The 16,089-nt window shown below is 42.0% G+C and overlaps 1 protein-coding gene across 1 annotated transcript in view; it reads right to left on the bottom strand.

Annotated features, from left to right (window-relative positions):
* LOC117517330 (glutamate receptor ionotropic, kainate 1-like) overlaps positions 1-16,089 on the bottom strand; it is a 164,730-nt gene that overhangs the window by 118,918 nt on the left and 29,723 nt on the right. Inside the window, 2 exon segments of the mRNA XM_034178324.1 lie at positions 5,210-5,391; positions 14,433-14,690. Coding sequence (XP_034034215.1) covers positions 5,210-5,391; positions 14,433-14,690 — 440 coding nt within the window.

The following is a 16,089-nucleotide window of genomic DNA, read 5'->3' as shown; positions in this document are numbered from 1 at the left end:
CGCACCTTTCCCACCCAGCCATTTTCCTTTTCTCATTCTCCCTGTATTTTTGCATTCTTTTTTGTTTGTTTTTTTAGGAGGAGGAGTAACGACGTTACAGACATTGCTGTCTGTAGACATATCTGCAGTGTCGGTGTCGGTGAATGTATCGATATCAGCCATGCTTGTTATGTGTCGGACGCAGCTCGGAGAACCGACCAGCGTTTGAAGGACCCAGTATGAAATAAGCAGAGCACGGTACAAAGGCTAACTGAATTTAATACATAACAGTGATGTGATACAAAACAACAAAAGAGTGTGCGGTCTGGCGTGGTGGTGATACGGTACGCTCCCAGCAGCGCTAACGGTCCGGAGCCAGAAGCCGTTCGGACCCAAGGACCCCGCCGACACCCCCCAGGTGGCCGCAACAAACCGAGTCTGTGAAAGAAGGAACCATTATATGAGTCCACACTCTACACACAGAGAGACCACTCAAAGGTGTACATAAACAGCAAACACTTCCTGGCTTAATTACTAATCAGCTTCCCAACCTGCAGGCATGGAACATCCAGTTCACAAAACTCCACTGCAGTGGAAGCCGATACATGACTAACGTACAGCTCAATATAATAAGGTGTGAGGGACACCACATTTACTGACTGTATAAACGTTAGTCACAAAATCTAACGTACCTCAGGAAGTGTGCTGACGAGCGTGAGACCTCACCCCCTCCTCTTTCACAGACCGTGCATCAAACCCTGGACGTTCTCTGCATCCACTGATGATGAGATGGCTCCCGAGACGACGATCTCACCCGTCTGGTCACAAGGTCGAGTCTCTGGCAAATACACACTGTATACTCCAGTCTTAAATGCCACCATGTTCCAATCCATATAGATGCACCACAGCTGTGAGTCCTGACGAGCCGCAGGTGATCAGGGTGAGGTCCTGATAACCTCAGCAACACAGCCACTCAGTCCCAAATGCAAGCCACCTGGAAGGAAAAACAAAAGACAGAAACAAAAAGGCAGCCAGGCCCCCCAGCCATACAACACATGCTGCTTTGTTATTGTCGTCCAGCGACCGTCGTCGGCTCATGACGTCGGTATCTTCTTGCGAGCAGATGTCCCTTGACCAATGAGATAAGAGTGATTCTGTATCGTCAACTCGTGTCTGTCAGCTCATTGGTGAAGAGCAGGAGAGAGGCTGGGATCAAATTTACCGTAAGTTTCCATATAAAGCGCCAGTCAATTCCATTGACATTTTACAGACTTTTTGATTCTCACAGAAATACGGAACAAATTGCGTCCCGTTTCAGGTCAATACGGAACGCACACTTTTATTTCCAAATAAGGGACGATTCCGTTTTTTCAAGGGACGGTTGGCAACCCTAAGTGGAATAGAGCAGAGCAGAACGAAGCAAAGCAGGTGAATGTGCCCTTGGTGTGAGCACCCACTGTTCCTGCACAAGGTTGCAACATTGTTTGGGGACTGTACCCACATTCCCACACATTTCACCCTCTGTCCCCAATCTTGGGGACCTGACCAGTGTTGCCACAGTTACTTTGAAAAAGTAATCCAATTACTGTTTACTGATTACTTCTTGAAAAAGTAACTTAGTTACTTTACCAATTACTCAGTTGGAAAAGTAACTAAGTTAGATTACTACTTACTTTTTTAGTTACTTTCCCCAGCTGCCGACAACAACCCTCTGCCACCTCAACATGACAATGATACTTGTTTTGCCAAAACTCACTTCATAGTCACCCTTTCTTGGCTTCAATGAAAATAAATACTTGTTTTATAAAAAGTAAAATAAAGACCTCTTTCTTGACCTCAAATTTAACTGTTGACAGCACTTTAACAGTAAAACTTGCAATTTCTAACCTACATTGTATATAAATGTAACTATTAAATTCATTCTAACATTTTTCTAACATTTAAATTCTCTCTAAACATTTTACTTGTTGAAATTATTATTATTTTAAGTAGTATTCGTAGTTGTAGTAAAAAAAAGCTTCAAAACTGGACCTTTAATCTAGGGGTGTTGTGTGGGGGGCATATCCTTGCCCCACACCACCATTCCATCTGGATTCGCCCCTGCTTTGGCGTTTGAGCACAAAGAATGGATAACATTTACTTATGCAGAAAACATGACCAGGTTTACAGGTAAGAAGGTTTTATTGCATTTTCACATCATGTGGTCCTCAGAAAGAGAGTTTATGTGCATTTGAGTGGAAAATAGTGTTAGTTGTTGATGCGTCGCGGAGGATCAGCTGTTTTTAGCAGCAGATACGGAGCAGCTCGGAGAAAAAAAAGCATAAAAATGTCTTTGTAAAGCTCAGTGCAGGTGTGCTGTTGTCACCGCACTTTAAGAGGTGAGGACAAGTCGTAGCTGTTGCAGAAAACCGCGGATGAAAAGCTCACAGCTCGCTTAAAGTGTGTAGTTCAGTCAAACCCCGACCTCCTGCCCATGGACCAAGTTTAATGCTGCTATCGACCCACAATGCAAAAATAATAGTAACGCACAGTGACTTGGAGAAGTAACTTTAATCTGATTACTGATTTGGAAAGATTAACGCGTTAGATTACTCGTTACTAAAAAAAGTGATCAGATTAGAGTAACGCGTTACCGGCATCACTGGACCTGACACTATGCGTAAATAGCTCTATCAGCATGGTTCCATACCACAGCTGATCAAGATGGCAAAGTGATTCTCTGTTCAGGCTGCCTTACAGTTGATATTGGAAGAGACAGAGTGTTTTGATGGTGATGCAGAGGAAGAAGTTTTAGAATGTGAGGCTCACATTTCTAAAAATTCAGAGTCTGACACTGAGTTTGTACAGGAGGATGAGCATCAGCATCCTCTGAAGCGTGAAAGAGCCTCAGGACCAGCCTTTCAGCAGCCAGGACTAGGCTAAAAAGTGTGTGGACCCAAGATGGACAGAAAAGCACAATATACTGTACATGCACCCAGTGCAAGAAGTAAATATGCAATCCACACACAATGAAACTGCCCTGCATGTGTGGTATAGTCTGGTATGAAAATGGCCGAGTTCAGTGGAGCTGATGTGTTGTTCAGACAGGTGTTATGTGTAAACAGACCCGAGTAGGTTAAATTTCTAATGAAATTCAAATAAATAATACACTATAGTTTGGAAAAACTTGCTTCATTTATATATTTTTTAATTATATTCCCAGTTATGCCTGCTTTATGATGCAGTTCCTTATTTTCTTAGATTTAATTTAAAAAAAGCAAAAATAAGTTATATCTCTATTCCTAAATGTGATTTAACAAAGGTAAAAGGAACAAACGTAACAAATATGTTGTTTATATTACTTGCAATTGGGATGAAGTAAACATCTGATGAGTATTTTAACAAAAGAAAACCTGTGATTATGTTGAATTAAAAGCCCCAAAATGCAATGGGTCCACCAGACCTAGCAGGAGTCCCTGGGTAACAAAAAAATAAAGACCCTATAAGGGTTAAGAGGACAGGAGTTGGGGGTTCTGGGGGCAAAGCCCCCCAGAAGCAGAAGATTTTTGCCATGCTTATGTTCCCAGCATATTTACTGAAAATAAAGTGTGACGGACCTAAATGAGATGGTAAGGACTGTTTTTCCATGCATGTGAGAATGCAAATAAAGAAAATGGTTAAAAAGTGGCAGGGGGTTAAGAGGGCTGTCGTTGGAGGTTGCCCGCCAGAAGCTGAAGATTTTTAGCAATGCATATGCTCCTCAGAAGCATTTACTGAAATAAAGTCTGAAGGACCTAAATGACATGGTGAGATGTTGAAGAGCTTCCCTCGTTCATGTCAGCGACATACATTTTTGAATGATAACAGAGGGATAACTGTTGCAATGAAAAACAAAAAGTTAAAGGTAAGTGTTAAAACAGACAACATAAACAGGGTTGTTGGAGCTATTATGGAGGTCTCTGAGTATCCTTCTACCTTTAAATATGATTGGAACAGTTCTGCTTCCAGCTACCCCCAGTGGATCCAATAGAGACTCGTACTGGGGTTTGGCAAAAGATTCATGCTTGATGCCCTTCCTGACGCAGTTTCAGTTGAACATGGATAAATACATGTGCAGCTCCCAGTTTTCCTTAGTGGTCTTGCTCAGAATTCCTTTTCCTTCAGGAGAGTTCCTTCAACTTTTGTGGGGTTACTTATTCATTTATTGTTGGTCTGTTGGCAGCCTTGATGGCACTGAAGAAGCCTCTACTATTGTTTGTGTTTGCTAAATGATGGAGTCTTCTGGAAAGCAAATGTTTTATACTAAACTTCTTAGAATTTAGGACCGCTTGGAGGCCTCTGAAGACCTGCTGTTGTTTTTTTATCAATGAGTTGTTGGAGCTTTTCAAAGTTTTCATGGAAGCAGTCCAGATGCTTTGTACTTTGAATCCCCATGGTCTCTTTGCATATTAAAGTGAGAACATTCTTCAGTAGATTCCACTGCTCTTCAACTTGATCCTAGAAAATAAGGCAGCAGTTGTTTTTTAAAGCATTGTTGGAATTCTTCAGTGTTGTATTTGTTGGTGTTTTGAGTTTTCTGCTCTTGTTGAATTTCAGTCCTAATAAAGACTAGAAGCCGTTGATTACTAATGATTATGACATTGGAAAGGAAAGTCTTTTTTATCAGGACTAATTAACTTCACAACTGTTTGACAGGACATCAGATTTAATTTTCACGTGTACACTGCATGATTAAGAGGTTTCATGTGGTTTTGAAAAACACTATGACTTAATGTGGCTTAGTGGTTAGCACTGTTGCCTCGCAGCGAGAAGGTCATGGGTTCAATTCCCACCTTTGGCCTTTCTGTGTGGAATTTGTTCTCCCCGTGTTTGCGTGGGTTTCCTCCAGGTGCTCCAGTTTCCTCCCACATGCAGGTTAAGTGGACTGGAATCTTTAAATTGTCAGTAGGTGTGCGTGTGGGTGTGGCTGTTTGTTTGTCTATATGTGGTCCTGTGACAGACTGGCGTCCTGTCCAGGATGTACCCCGCCTCACGCTCTATGGCTGCTGGGATAGGCTCCAGCCCCCCGTGACCCTTAAGTGGACTAAGCAGTTGAAGATATATGTGTGTGTGTGTGTGTGTGTGTGTGTGTGTGTGTGTGTGTGTGTGTGTGTGTGTGTGTGTGTGTGTGTGTGTGTGTGTGTGTGTGTGTGTGTGTATGACTTAATGTTGAAAAGTGTCAATAAATGTTGCAGAGTATCTCAGTACAGACCTGTTTAAGCAGCTCTGAAGCCATGCGGTAGGTGCAGTCAAAGATAATAAAAAATTCCTTGTCTTTCTTCAGTTCTTTCAGCAGCGGCCGGGCATCTTGGTTACCTGGGGTCAGCTGGCGGATTTTAACCTTCAGGTTAAATTTTGCAGGAGCCTTGATTAACTCCTGCATCCGCATCAGACCTGGAATATGATAAATTACACTTTTAATTACTCTACAACCATAATTAGAAGTCCTACAGTGCACCCGGAAAGTATTCACAGAGCTTCACTTTTTTCCACATTTTACATTTTACATGTTACAGCCTTATTCCAAAATGGATGAAATTAATTTTTTCCTCAAAATTCTACACACAATACCCCATAATGACAATGCAAAAAAGTTTTGTTTTTTTATTTTTGTAAATTTATTAAAAGTAACAAAAACTTAAGAAATCACATGTACATAAGTATTCCTAAGCCTTTCAAAATTGAGTTCAGGTGCATCCTGTTTCCACTGATCATCCTTGAGATGTTTCTCCAGCTTAATTGGAGTCCACCTGGGATAAATTCAGGTGATTAGACATGATTTGGAAAGACACACACCTGTCTTTATATAAGGTCCCACAGTTGACAGTGCATGTCATAGCACAAACCAAGCATGACATCAAAGGAACTGCCTGTAGACCTCCGAGACAGGATTGTCTCGAGGCATAAATCTGAATAGGACACAAGTCCTATCCTTCCCAGCCAAGGACTGAGACAATGCACATGAAGCATCTTGTCCAAGGAACCTGAATAGGCTGTAAGATTGCTCAATGTGCAGATTATGCTCAGTCCAAAGAGGTAAATGACCACTTTTGGTAAAGCATGATTTTTTATTTTTTTTTTATCTCAAGGGTCACAGGCTATATAGGAATGTATCCAATCCACCAGGAGGCTTTTGGATTTTGGGGTGCAAACACATTTACTGAGGTTCTTTTTTCCTGTGATTTGTGTATCAGCAGTGTACAGTAATTAAGCAACTGTGTGTTTAGTGTCATTTCCAGAAAACACATTTTTGATTGAAAAGAAAATTGTTACCAAAAAAATACAGAAACTATGACATTTCAGCAACACTATTTCATCTTCTCTGGTTTGTAAGGCAGATAATCTCTGGTGCATCAGTGCTGCAGTGTAGGGCAGAGGACAGGAAAAGATTTTTCTGTCTGTTATGAGACACTAAAGCCGTGTCACAGATTAGGTTGACTGGTCAGCATGACCAGATTCCCAGGGACAAATTTCAATTCAGGAGTATTTATAACTGTATGAAGTCCAAAAACATAAGCCAATTTATGACCTCTTCCCGCTCTCAGTTTCTCACTTAAAATGTTTGTAAGTTAAAAAAATGAACAAACAAGCAATCATCACAAAATGATGCTTTTCCACAGATTAGAATAAATGATTACTTATAAGAAGAAAACCACGGCACTGACTCGGAGCAGGGCAAAGCTATATGCCATATTTTATGGAAAAGCATACTGGAGTGAATTAAAAATGTGTGTCTAATATTGATAATTATTTATTCCAAAATTACTTTCAGGATTCTTGTCAGATGTAAATAAAATTTAAGTATGCATTTGGCAACACTGAGGTAAAGGTATGTGCAACATTTAAAAGAGGTAAATCCAAGAGGAACAAAAGATCAGTCAGTAAACCTGTATAAATAGGGGACATACAGGTAGGTTGTTGATTATAATCTAATAATTATTAAGGTTGTGGACAGATCCCAATGCAAAATAAATATGCACTGAGTCGATAAAGCTGTGTCTGTGAAGTTTAACCCTTGAATTATGTTGCAGGTCAATTTGACCCATTTCAATTTTTGTGTTGGTCAAAGTGCAGGTAATCCTCTCTTTTTTCCCATGAACTTTTATGACTTTTCCTCATCTAGGGTCATGAACTGCTGTGTAAAATCTGAACACTTTGATGTGTTGTGAAGTGTCTGCACAGAGTTTGTATACAAAGATAATGTTGCGGGTCATTTTGACCCAGACACAAAGTGGCTGTTGAAATCCAAAATAAACATGTCTCTTTGATCTACGTTATTTTGATTTTCTCTGAATAGCCATTCAGAACCAGGTGTGGTGGAAGAGGCACTTTCTCTCCCCTGTTCTTGTCACTGTTTCCATGCCCTTTCTTTGAGAAATACACCAAAAATGAGCTTCAGATGATTTACATCTGAAGACGTTTTGTCGCAGCTTATGAACTGGGATAGTGATGCAGAGAAAGAGATTTCAGAGACGGAGGATCCTTCAGAGCCAGAGGACAATGCTATTGATGATCCAGATTGTCAGTTTTCCCACAATGAGGAGGGTTCAGCGGATGAGTCTGCTGGTGTCCCTTCATCAGATGAAAACTAAGAAATGCAACAATTGTCATCCACACAGGGGACATGGATATCTAAAGACGGTAAAATAAAATGGTCAACATCACCACACCAACACCAAAGTCAAGACAGACTGTCATCTTCTAATGTCATCAAAATGACTCCTGGTCTGACAAAATTTGCTGTAACAAGAATTGATGATATTGAATCAGCATTTCAGCTCTTCATATCCCCACCCATAGAGAAGATAATCCTCGACATGACGAACGTGGAGGGGAGGCGTGTTTTTCAAGAGAAATGGAAGCCACTGGATCCAATTGACTTGCATGCTTACTGTCCTTTCCGACAGTATATGCCAAACAAGCCTGCGAAATATGGCATCAAAATATGGGCAGCCTGTGATGCAAAATCCACTTATGCATGTAACCTGCAAATATATACTGGAAAGCCACCTGGAGGAGCCCCTGAGAAGAATCAGGGAATGCGTGTGGTATTGGAGATGACTGAAGGGCTGCAAGGTCATAACATAACATGTGACAACTTCTTTACCTCCTACCATCTTGGAGATGAACTTCGGGAGAGAAAGCTGACTATGTTGGGAATAGTCAGAAAAAATAAGGCAGAACTTCCTTGTGAAATTCTGAAGATACAAGGAAGACTTCTGCATTCCTCAAAATTTGCTTTCACAGAGAAAACAACACTTGTTTCTTACTGCCCAAAGAGAAACAAGAATGTTCTTGTGATGAGCACAATGCACAAAGATGCATCTCTGAGCACGAGAGAGGACATGAAGCCGCAGATGATCCTGGATTACAACTCCACCAAAGGAGGAGTTGACAATCTTGACAAAGTCACAGCAACATATACCTGCCAGCACAAGACTGCCCGTTGACCCTTGGTGGTTTTCTACAACATTGTGGACGTGTCTGCGTACAATGCCTATGTGCTGTGGATTGAGATCAACCAGCAGTGGAATGCCAGCAAACTGTACAGATGTCGACTTTTCCTGGAAGAACTAGGCAAAGCACTCTTCACTCCCAAGATCCAGAACTGGGCCAGGCCAGCGCAATCCCCAGCAGCTGCAGCTTTCATCGCAAAGGTCCAGGGAAGGGCATCTGACCAACCCACAATGGATCCTTTGGATAGAGGTGCAAAGAAATGCAAAAGATGCCAAGTCTGTCCCTATCAAGGTGACAATAAAACAAGTACCTGTTGTGCAAGGTGCAAGAAGTACATCTGCAGAAAGCACACAGTCACATTCTGTCCATCATGTGGGGAAAATGTTGAACATTGAAAATCCGAGAAAATGGGGCAAGTTAAATGAAAAAAAAAAAGTGTTTGTGAAGAGGGAAAAATTGAAAACAGGAGTTCTTTGATATAGTGTTTGAATTGTATATCTCGTATTCTCATCTCTTCAAAATGTGTGTATAATCTAAAATAAAGTTATGATTGGTTTAACTTCATTTTTGACGGTTTTGAGTGGATTTAAACAATATGGGTCAAAATGACCCGCAACATAATAAACATATTTATTTCTCACCATAATACAAGGGTTAAAAGATATGCATCAATAAGAAGTAAAGCAGTCCTTGCAGTCTTTTAGGTCCAGTCTTTAAGTCCAATATCTTTTAGGGTTCCAAACTGACTTGGGGAAAAAATGAAGTATGCAGTGACCCAGATGATGGATGATCAATCTGCAAAATGTGAGTCATAGCTAGGGATGGGTATTGATAAGATTTTATTGATATCAATGCCATTATCAATTCCACTTATCGATTCCCTTATCGATACCTCTTGTGAATTTTCTGAGTACTGAAAGTAAGCTTCACAGGTTTTCTATGTCAACAACATTTTAAATTGGCCACTGGATCCTTGATCTCTGGACATAAATAAAAATAAACTAAATCTGTAGTTTTTGTTAAAAGCATTTTCTTTGAGACATTTTGGCATGAATGTCTCTCCATACCTCTGAGCTGAGCTCAGCCGGCTGCTGCACATCAACACAGGACGTCTCGTTTTGGGAGGAAAAAACGTTTTGATCAGTTGCAGTTTGTTTGTATTACAACATTTGGAAAGAGGTGTCATTTGCTTTAAACGGCATTTCACTTTGAAGTTATTAATTCCAACTGGACTCTATCGTTCTAACTTGACTCCGCGTCGTGCAGTCAAACCGTATAATGCACAGCTTCTCGTTGTTTAATCCTTACTTATTTCAGGCTTCACTATAGTTGTATTAAAATTTCTAAAATTATTCTGTTTGCACTCAAACTGACAACAAATCTCTACAACTTGATATAAATTAAATAAGTAATGATACAGTTTAGCACAACACAAGTAAATCATCACTTTTACAGCCATTTATGTTTAGAAATGTGAGGGGATGGATGCATGAATGGTCCTCTATGGGAAATCTGCCTGGAGTAGGCAGTTCTCAAAAAGCGGGTGACCATGCACAAAGGAGACTAATGAATGAAGGCATCAAAACACACAATAACTCTTAAGAATTTAAATTATTTGCTGGTGGTCCACTGGTTTTTTACCTGTTTAATACTTCTGTTAGTTTTTCAGTGTAACTGCTGTGAATTTTAATTCATTTATTTGCATCTGTGTGAGCCTTAGCAGTGGTTATCTTATCCATTATTGGTTAGCTCGTGTTTAGTTTAGTGCACAAAGTACACTACAAATCCTACTTTACACCCTCCGTAAATCCTGCGTGATGTTGGAAGATAGGGTGGCTCTCTTAGAGAGCCGTGTCCATAAGTTAGACCAGCTTTTTAGCTCAGTGGAGTTAGATGTTACGGGCACTCCAGGTGAGGTTAGTGTTGGGCCGGCTAGCGAGCCCATTAGCATTAGCATAGAAACGCTGGCTGTGGAGGACAGCTTTCGTACTGTGGCTAGGCGGAGGAAGCCCCGTAGGGCTTGGTGCCCAGTTGTGGCACCCCGATCACACTCGTCAGTGGGAACTGTGAATCGGTTCTCCCCCTTGAGTTTGCCTGATGTGAATTTTCTGAGCCCACAAGTGACTTCCACTCCTGTCTCCAGGCCGAAACACCGGAATTTAGTGATAGGGGATTCTATCACCCGCAAAGTCAGGTTACAGACGCCGGCTGACGTTAAATGTATTCCTGGGGCCAGAGCTCCCGACATTGCATCTCATCTTAGGGTGCTGATGCTGCAGAAAGGAAGACAGACGAAGGAACGTGACATGAGATATAGTCACATACGTAGTTATTCACATTGGCACCAATGATATCAGGATGAAGCACTCAGAGGTCACAAAAATGGACATAGAGAGGACTTGTGACCTTGTCAGAAAGATGTGTCTGCATCGATTAATAGTCTTTGGTCCCCTCCTCTCCCAGGGTACTGATGAGGCGTTTAGCAAGCTGACATCGTTAAAAAGGTGGCTGGCACAGTTTTGTAGACAGCAAGGCTTTAGCTTTATTGATAACTGGCCTTCGTTCTGGGGCCGCTGTGGCTTGCTGATGTCGGACGGCCTCCACCCGACTGGGGAAGGCGCTGCCATCTTGTCTGCGAATATAGATAGAGCTCTACAGGCAGGGTAACATTAGGAATCTACAACAGGCCATGGAGCAGGTGATTAGAGACCCTGCAAGGCTTATGACAAATGTGGGTGTGGAATCCATTAGCTTAGCGGGGAATTTAGTGCAGAAAATCCACTATGGTGATAGTGCACTTTATTTGCCAGGGAGGGAATTTCAACAAGTTGAGACTGTGGCCTGCTTCCGTAGTCCATAAAAATCATAGAGGGATATGCTTTCCAAACTTAATACCCATTGCTATATTGGATGATGTTGAAATTGAGGATGGCCCAGTGGTTTTTCCAGCAACAGCAAAGATTTCATGTCTGCTACCTACAACGCGCGTGGAATGTCTCAAACCTAAACCTACTTCTAGGCATCTTATATATGCTACTCTGGAAACACCCCTAAACCCAAACAGTTCAACTGTCAACCCCACTGAGGTCCTTAGACTGGGTCTCATTAACATAAGATCACTGTCCTCAAAATCATTGTTGATCAATGATCTAATTATTGATCATCACTTAGATATGATTGGGCTATGTGAAACCTGGCTTAAACCTACAGCTGTCCTCCCCTTAAATGAGGCCTGCCCACCAGCATATACATTTAGTCACGTCCCTCCTGATGCGAAGCAAGGCGGGGGTGTTGCTCTTATGCTCTTATTTATAAATCTAGGTTTAGCTTATTAGCTGTTGGGGGTTACAAATATAACTCATTTGAGCATCTGATTCTCCACTCTGCTCAGGATATTACACATTGCCAAGGTCAGAAGAATAAAAATCAGTCGTATTACTTTGTCACTGTATATAGGCCTCCTGGCCCATATTCTGAATTTTTAGATGAATTTGGTGCGGTCATCTCTAACTTGTCAACTAGTGTAGATAACATTCTGATCATTGGTGACTTTAATATTCATATAAATAAGCTTTCTGATCCCCTCTGCAAATCATTTATGGAAATTGTGGATGCATTAGAATTTCGGCAATGCATTCGGGATTCAACGCACATTAGTGGAAATACCCTGAATCTGGTTCTCGCACGTGGTATTGCTGTCATGAATATTGACATCATGCCTCTTACATCAGTGGTGTCTGATCACTCACTTATTAAGTTTACAGTTTCGCTGCCGTGTTTAGTGGAACAACAACCTTATATATCATTACGGCGATGCATCAACTCCTCAACTAAGACTGAACTCGAAGCTAGACTGCCTGATGTCTTAGCTTCACATTTGACAAATACCCAGTCAGTAGACAGACTTGTGGATTGTTTAAACTCAGTGCTCAAAACTACACTCGACATGATTGCACCACCTGTGTTAAAATCGCACTCCCCAAATCACAGTCACCTTGGTTCAATGATTATCTGCGTGACCTCAAGCATAAAGCAAGAGGTCCAGAACGGAAATGGCGTGGTTCAAAATTAGAAGTATTTCACCTTGCGCGGTGTGATGCTATCTTAGACTATAAGCATGCATTATTGGCTACAAAGCAGACCTACTGCTCTGATTTGATCAACAAAAACAAGTATAACTCAAAGTTCTTGTTTGACACAGTGGCAACACTTATGCATGGACAACCACCTGTAGTTCGCTCTCCTTTTCCAGCACAAGATTTCCTGGATTACTTTGGGATGAAAATAGAAGACATCAGGTTAAACATATCCCAGCATGCCTTACCCAGCCACTACACCCTGCTATTGAGGTGGGCGCCACTACTGAGGTATTACCTAGATTTACAGAATTTGATAATATCTCACTAGGCATGCTATCAAAACTCGTAATGTCAACCAAAAGCACAACCTGTTTGTTTGATCCTAGACCAACAAAACTGTTTAAGGATCTGTGGCCCACTCTTGGGCTGACTGTGCTGGAAAATATTAATCTTTCTTTAACTTCTGGATCTGTTCCTAAATGTTTCAAATCTGCAGTGATTAAACCATTACTTAAGAAACCTAATCTTGACCCTAGTGTATTGAAAAACTATCAGCTGATAACAAATCTATCATTTTTCTCTAAACTTCTGGAAAAAGTGGTGTCACGGCAGCTCGTAGACTATCTTACAGAGAATAATCTCTTTGAGCCACTGCAGTCTGCTTTTAGAAAATATCATTCCACAGAGACGGCTCTCACTAAAGTGGTGATTGATCTTCTGCTTACAATGGATTCGGTCACCACTACGGTTCTGTTGCTGTTAGATCTTAGTGCTGCATTTGATACAGTGGATCATCATATTCTACTTGATAGGCTGGAAAATCATTTTGAGATTACAGGGAGTGCCCTTGTATGGCTGACGTCATACCAGTCGTTCTCACTGTGTTTTGTACAGTAACACTACCTCTAACCTTAGTGACATGAAATTTGGGGTTCCACAGGGGTCTGTCTTAGGCCCCCTGCTTTTCTCCTTTTATAAAGCACCCCTTGGGCACATATTGCGGAATTTTGGGATTACCTTTCACTGCTCTGCAGATGATAGTCAGTTATACATGCCGATAACTGCTGGTAATCTCGTTCACATAAAATCCTTAGAAGATTGCCTTGCAGCAGTGAGAAGTTGAATGTCTAGAAACTTCCTACTTTTAAACTCTGATAAGACTGAAATGATGGTTCTTGGTCCAGTGAGACATCAGCATCAATTTGACCAGTTAACGCTCAGCCTTGCCTCACGTGTCATACATCACACTGACAAAGTCAGGAACCTTGGGGTAATTTTTGATCCTTCGTTGTCCTTTGGCCTCCACATTAGAAATATTACTAGGACTGCTTTCTTCCACCTGCGAAAAATAGCGAAGATTCGTCCCATCCTAGCACCTCCCTACCTAGCTGACCTAATTAAACCTTACGTACCGGTCCGGGCTTTACGTTCTCAGGGTGCAGGACTACTTTGTGTTCCTAAGGTGAATAAGAAGTCTGTGGGTCACAGAGGTTGCTCTTATCGTGCCCCTGTTCTGTGGAATGATCTCCCTGCATCAATAAAACAGTCAGATTCTGTGGAGATTTTCAAGTCCAGACTTAAGATGCACTTATTTTCCCTTTCATATGGCTAGCATACTGGTACAGTTTTGTTTTACGCTTTTTACTCTTTTAATTCATTTATCAGTAATTGGAGTGGGCTGCGGCCTCAACTTTACCTAAATTCTGGGTCTTTTAGTGAAGTTTAGGGCTGGTGGCCAGTGATCACCTTAGTATTTCTCTGTTTTTCTTGTTGTTTAATGCTGGCAAATTATACAGTATTTTTTTGTCTTTCTGATGCCTGATTTAATGTTTGATCCTGTGAAGCAGTATTTTTTTTTTAAATGCAACACATTATGGATGGAACACCGAGCATCCCTACCTGTGCTGTCTTCATAGACCACAGTCAGCTTCCTCCACTTGAAGAAGGTGACAACATCTAGGATGGCCCTGGCAATGGCTGTGTACTCTGGGTAGAGGTTGATGAAAAAGGTGTCTTTGTTGTCCACTGATGGGTGTTTCCAGCGGGTTTGGATGTGAGGAACTTCCAGAGCATTGCAGATGGACTGAACAGCGCTGACCGAAGAGCTGTGAGAGGGACCGAACACTGCGACCACGCCAAGAGCCAGCTGGTCACACACTGACAGTAGAGAACATTGCAGAGTGAGCTATGAATGACAGCATGATTCTAAATAGAAGGTGTACTAAGGGGCTTGATCCCCCCTAAGACTTCCCATCCTCCCCCTCCAACAACAGTTTTGGGGTTAAGAAGACTATTTTGTAATGTTAATCTGAAGATACAAACTAACCAAAGCTGAATTATTGTCATCAGTATTTGCCTTTGAAATGTAGTAAATCATAAATATAAATTAGAAAATAGAAATACTAAAGTAAGTATCTTTATGAACCTTTATGATTAACACAGTTAGGGATGGAGTCACCTCGCATGGATGAGGGATAATGGGGCCTCCTCCTGGTGCCAGGCCTGGGGTGGGGGGGAGCTAGGAGGAGAGTGCCTGGTGGCCGAGTCTATCCCCGTAGGTCTCGGTCAGGCTCAGCCCCAAGAAACAACACAGTGTCATCTCCATGTGGGCTCACCACCTGCAGGGAGTCTGTAGAGGGTCTGGTGCACTGCTTTACTGGCAGTGGACAGGGGCAAATGCCCACGAAATGCAATGGTAAATGGAACTTAACTCCAGAAACATGGAATGTTACCTGGTGGGGAAGGGGCCTGAGCTTGTGTGGGAGGTCGAGAGAGATCAGCTACAAGTACTTGGGCTCACCTCGGCACACAGCACGGGCTTTGGAACCATACTTCTGGAGATGGGCTTGACTCTCTTTTTCCAGTCCACAACTGAGTGCCATTATTTTGGAGTTTTCCCCAGTGAACCTGAGGGCAGCCTCTCTACGACTTTGTGTTTCAGAGGGGAATCTGACTGTTGTTTGTACATATGCACCAAACAGCAGTTCAGAGTATCCAGCCTTCTTCAAAACTCTGAATGGGATCCTGGAAAATGTTTCTGATGGAGACTCCTTAGTACTACAGGGGGACTTCAGTGCTGAAGTGGGCAACTATGGAGAAACTTGGAGCAGAGTGATTGGGAGGAATCACCCCCTGATCTGAATACGAGTAGTGCTTTATTGTTGGGCTTCTGTGCTGGTCATGGATTGTCCAAAACAAACAACTGGTTCAAGCACAAGGGTGTTCATAAGTACACGTGGTACCAGAACATCCTATCTTAAATGTCGATGACTGACTTTGTAATCATGTCATCAGACCTGCGCCCATGTGTCTTGGACACTCAGATGAAGAGAGGGGCAGAGCTGTCAGCTGATCACCACCTGGTTATGAGTAGGCTCACATGGCGGGGTAATCCACCAAGCTGACTTGGAAGACCTAAATGTGAGGTGAGGATTTTTTGGGAATGTTTGGTGGCAGAGCCTATCTGGATGGCCTTCAACTCGCACCTCCAATTAAACTTGTCCCAGAACCCAAGGGAGGTCGGAAACATGGAAACAGAGTGATCCATGTTGAAGGC

The sequence above is a fragment of the Thalassophryne amazonica genome, chromosome 9, assembly GCF_902500255.1.
Source record: "Thalassophryne amazonica chromosome 9, fThaAma1.1, whole genome shotgun sequence".
Classification (NCBI taxonomy): domain Eukaryota; kingdom Metazoa; phylum Chordata; class Actinopteri; order Batrachoidiformes; family Batrachoididae; genus Thalassophryne; species Thalassophryne amazonica.
Note: the sequence above shows the minus strand (reverse complement) of the source record. Positions and strands in the feature narration are given on the sequence as shown.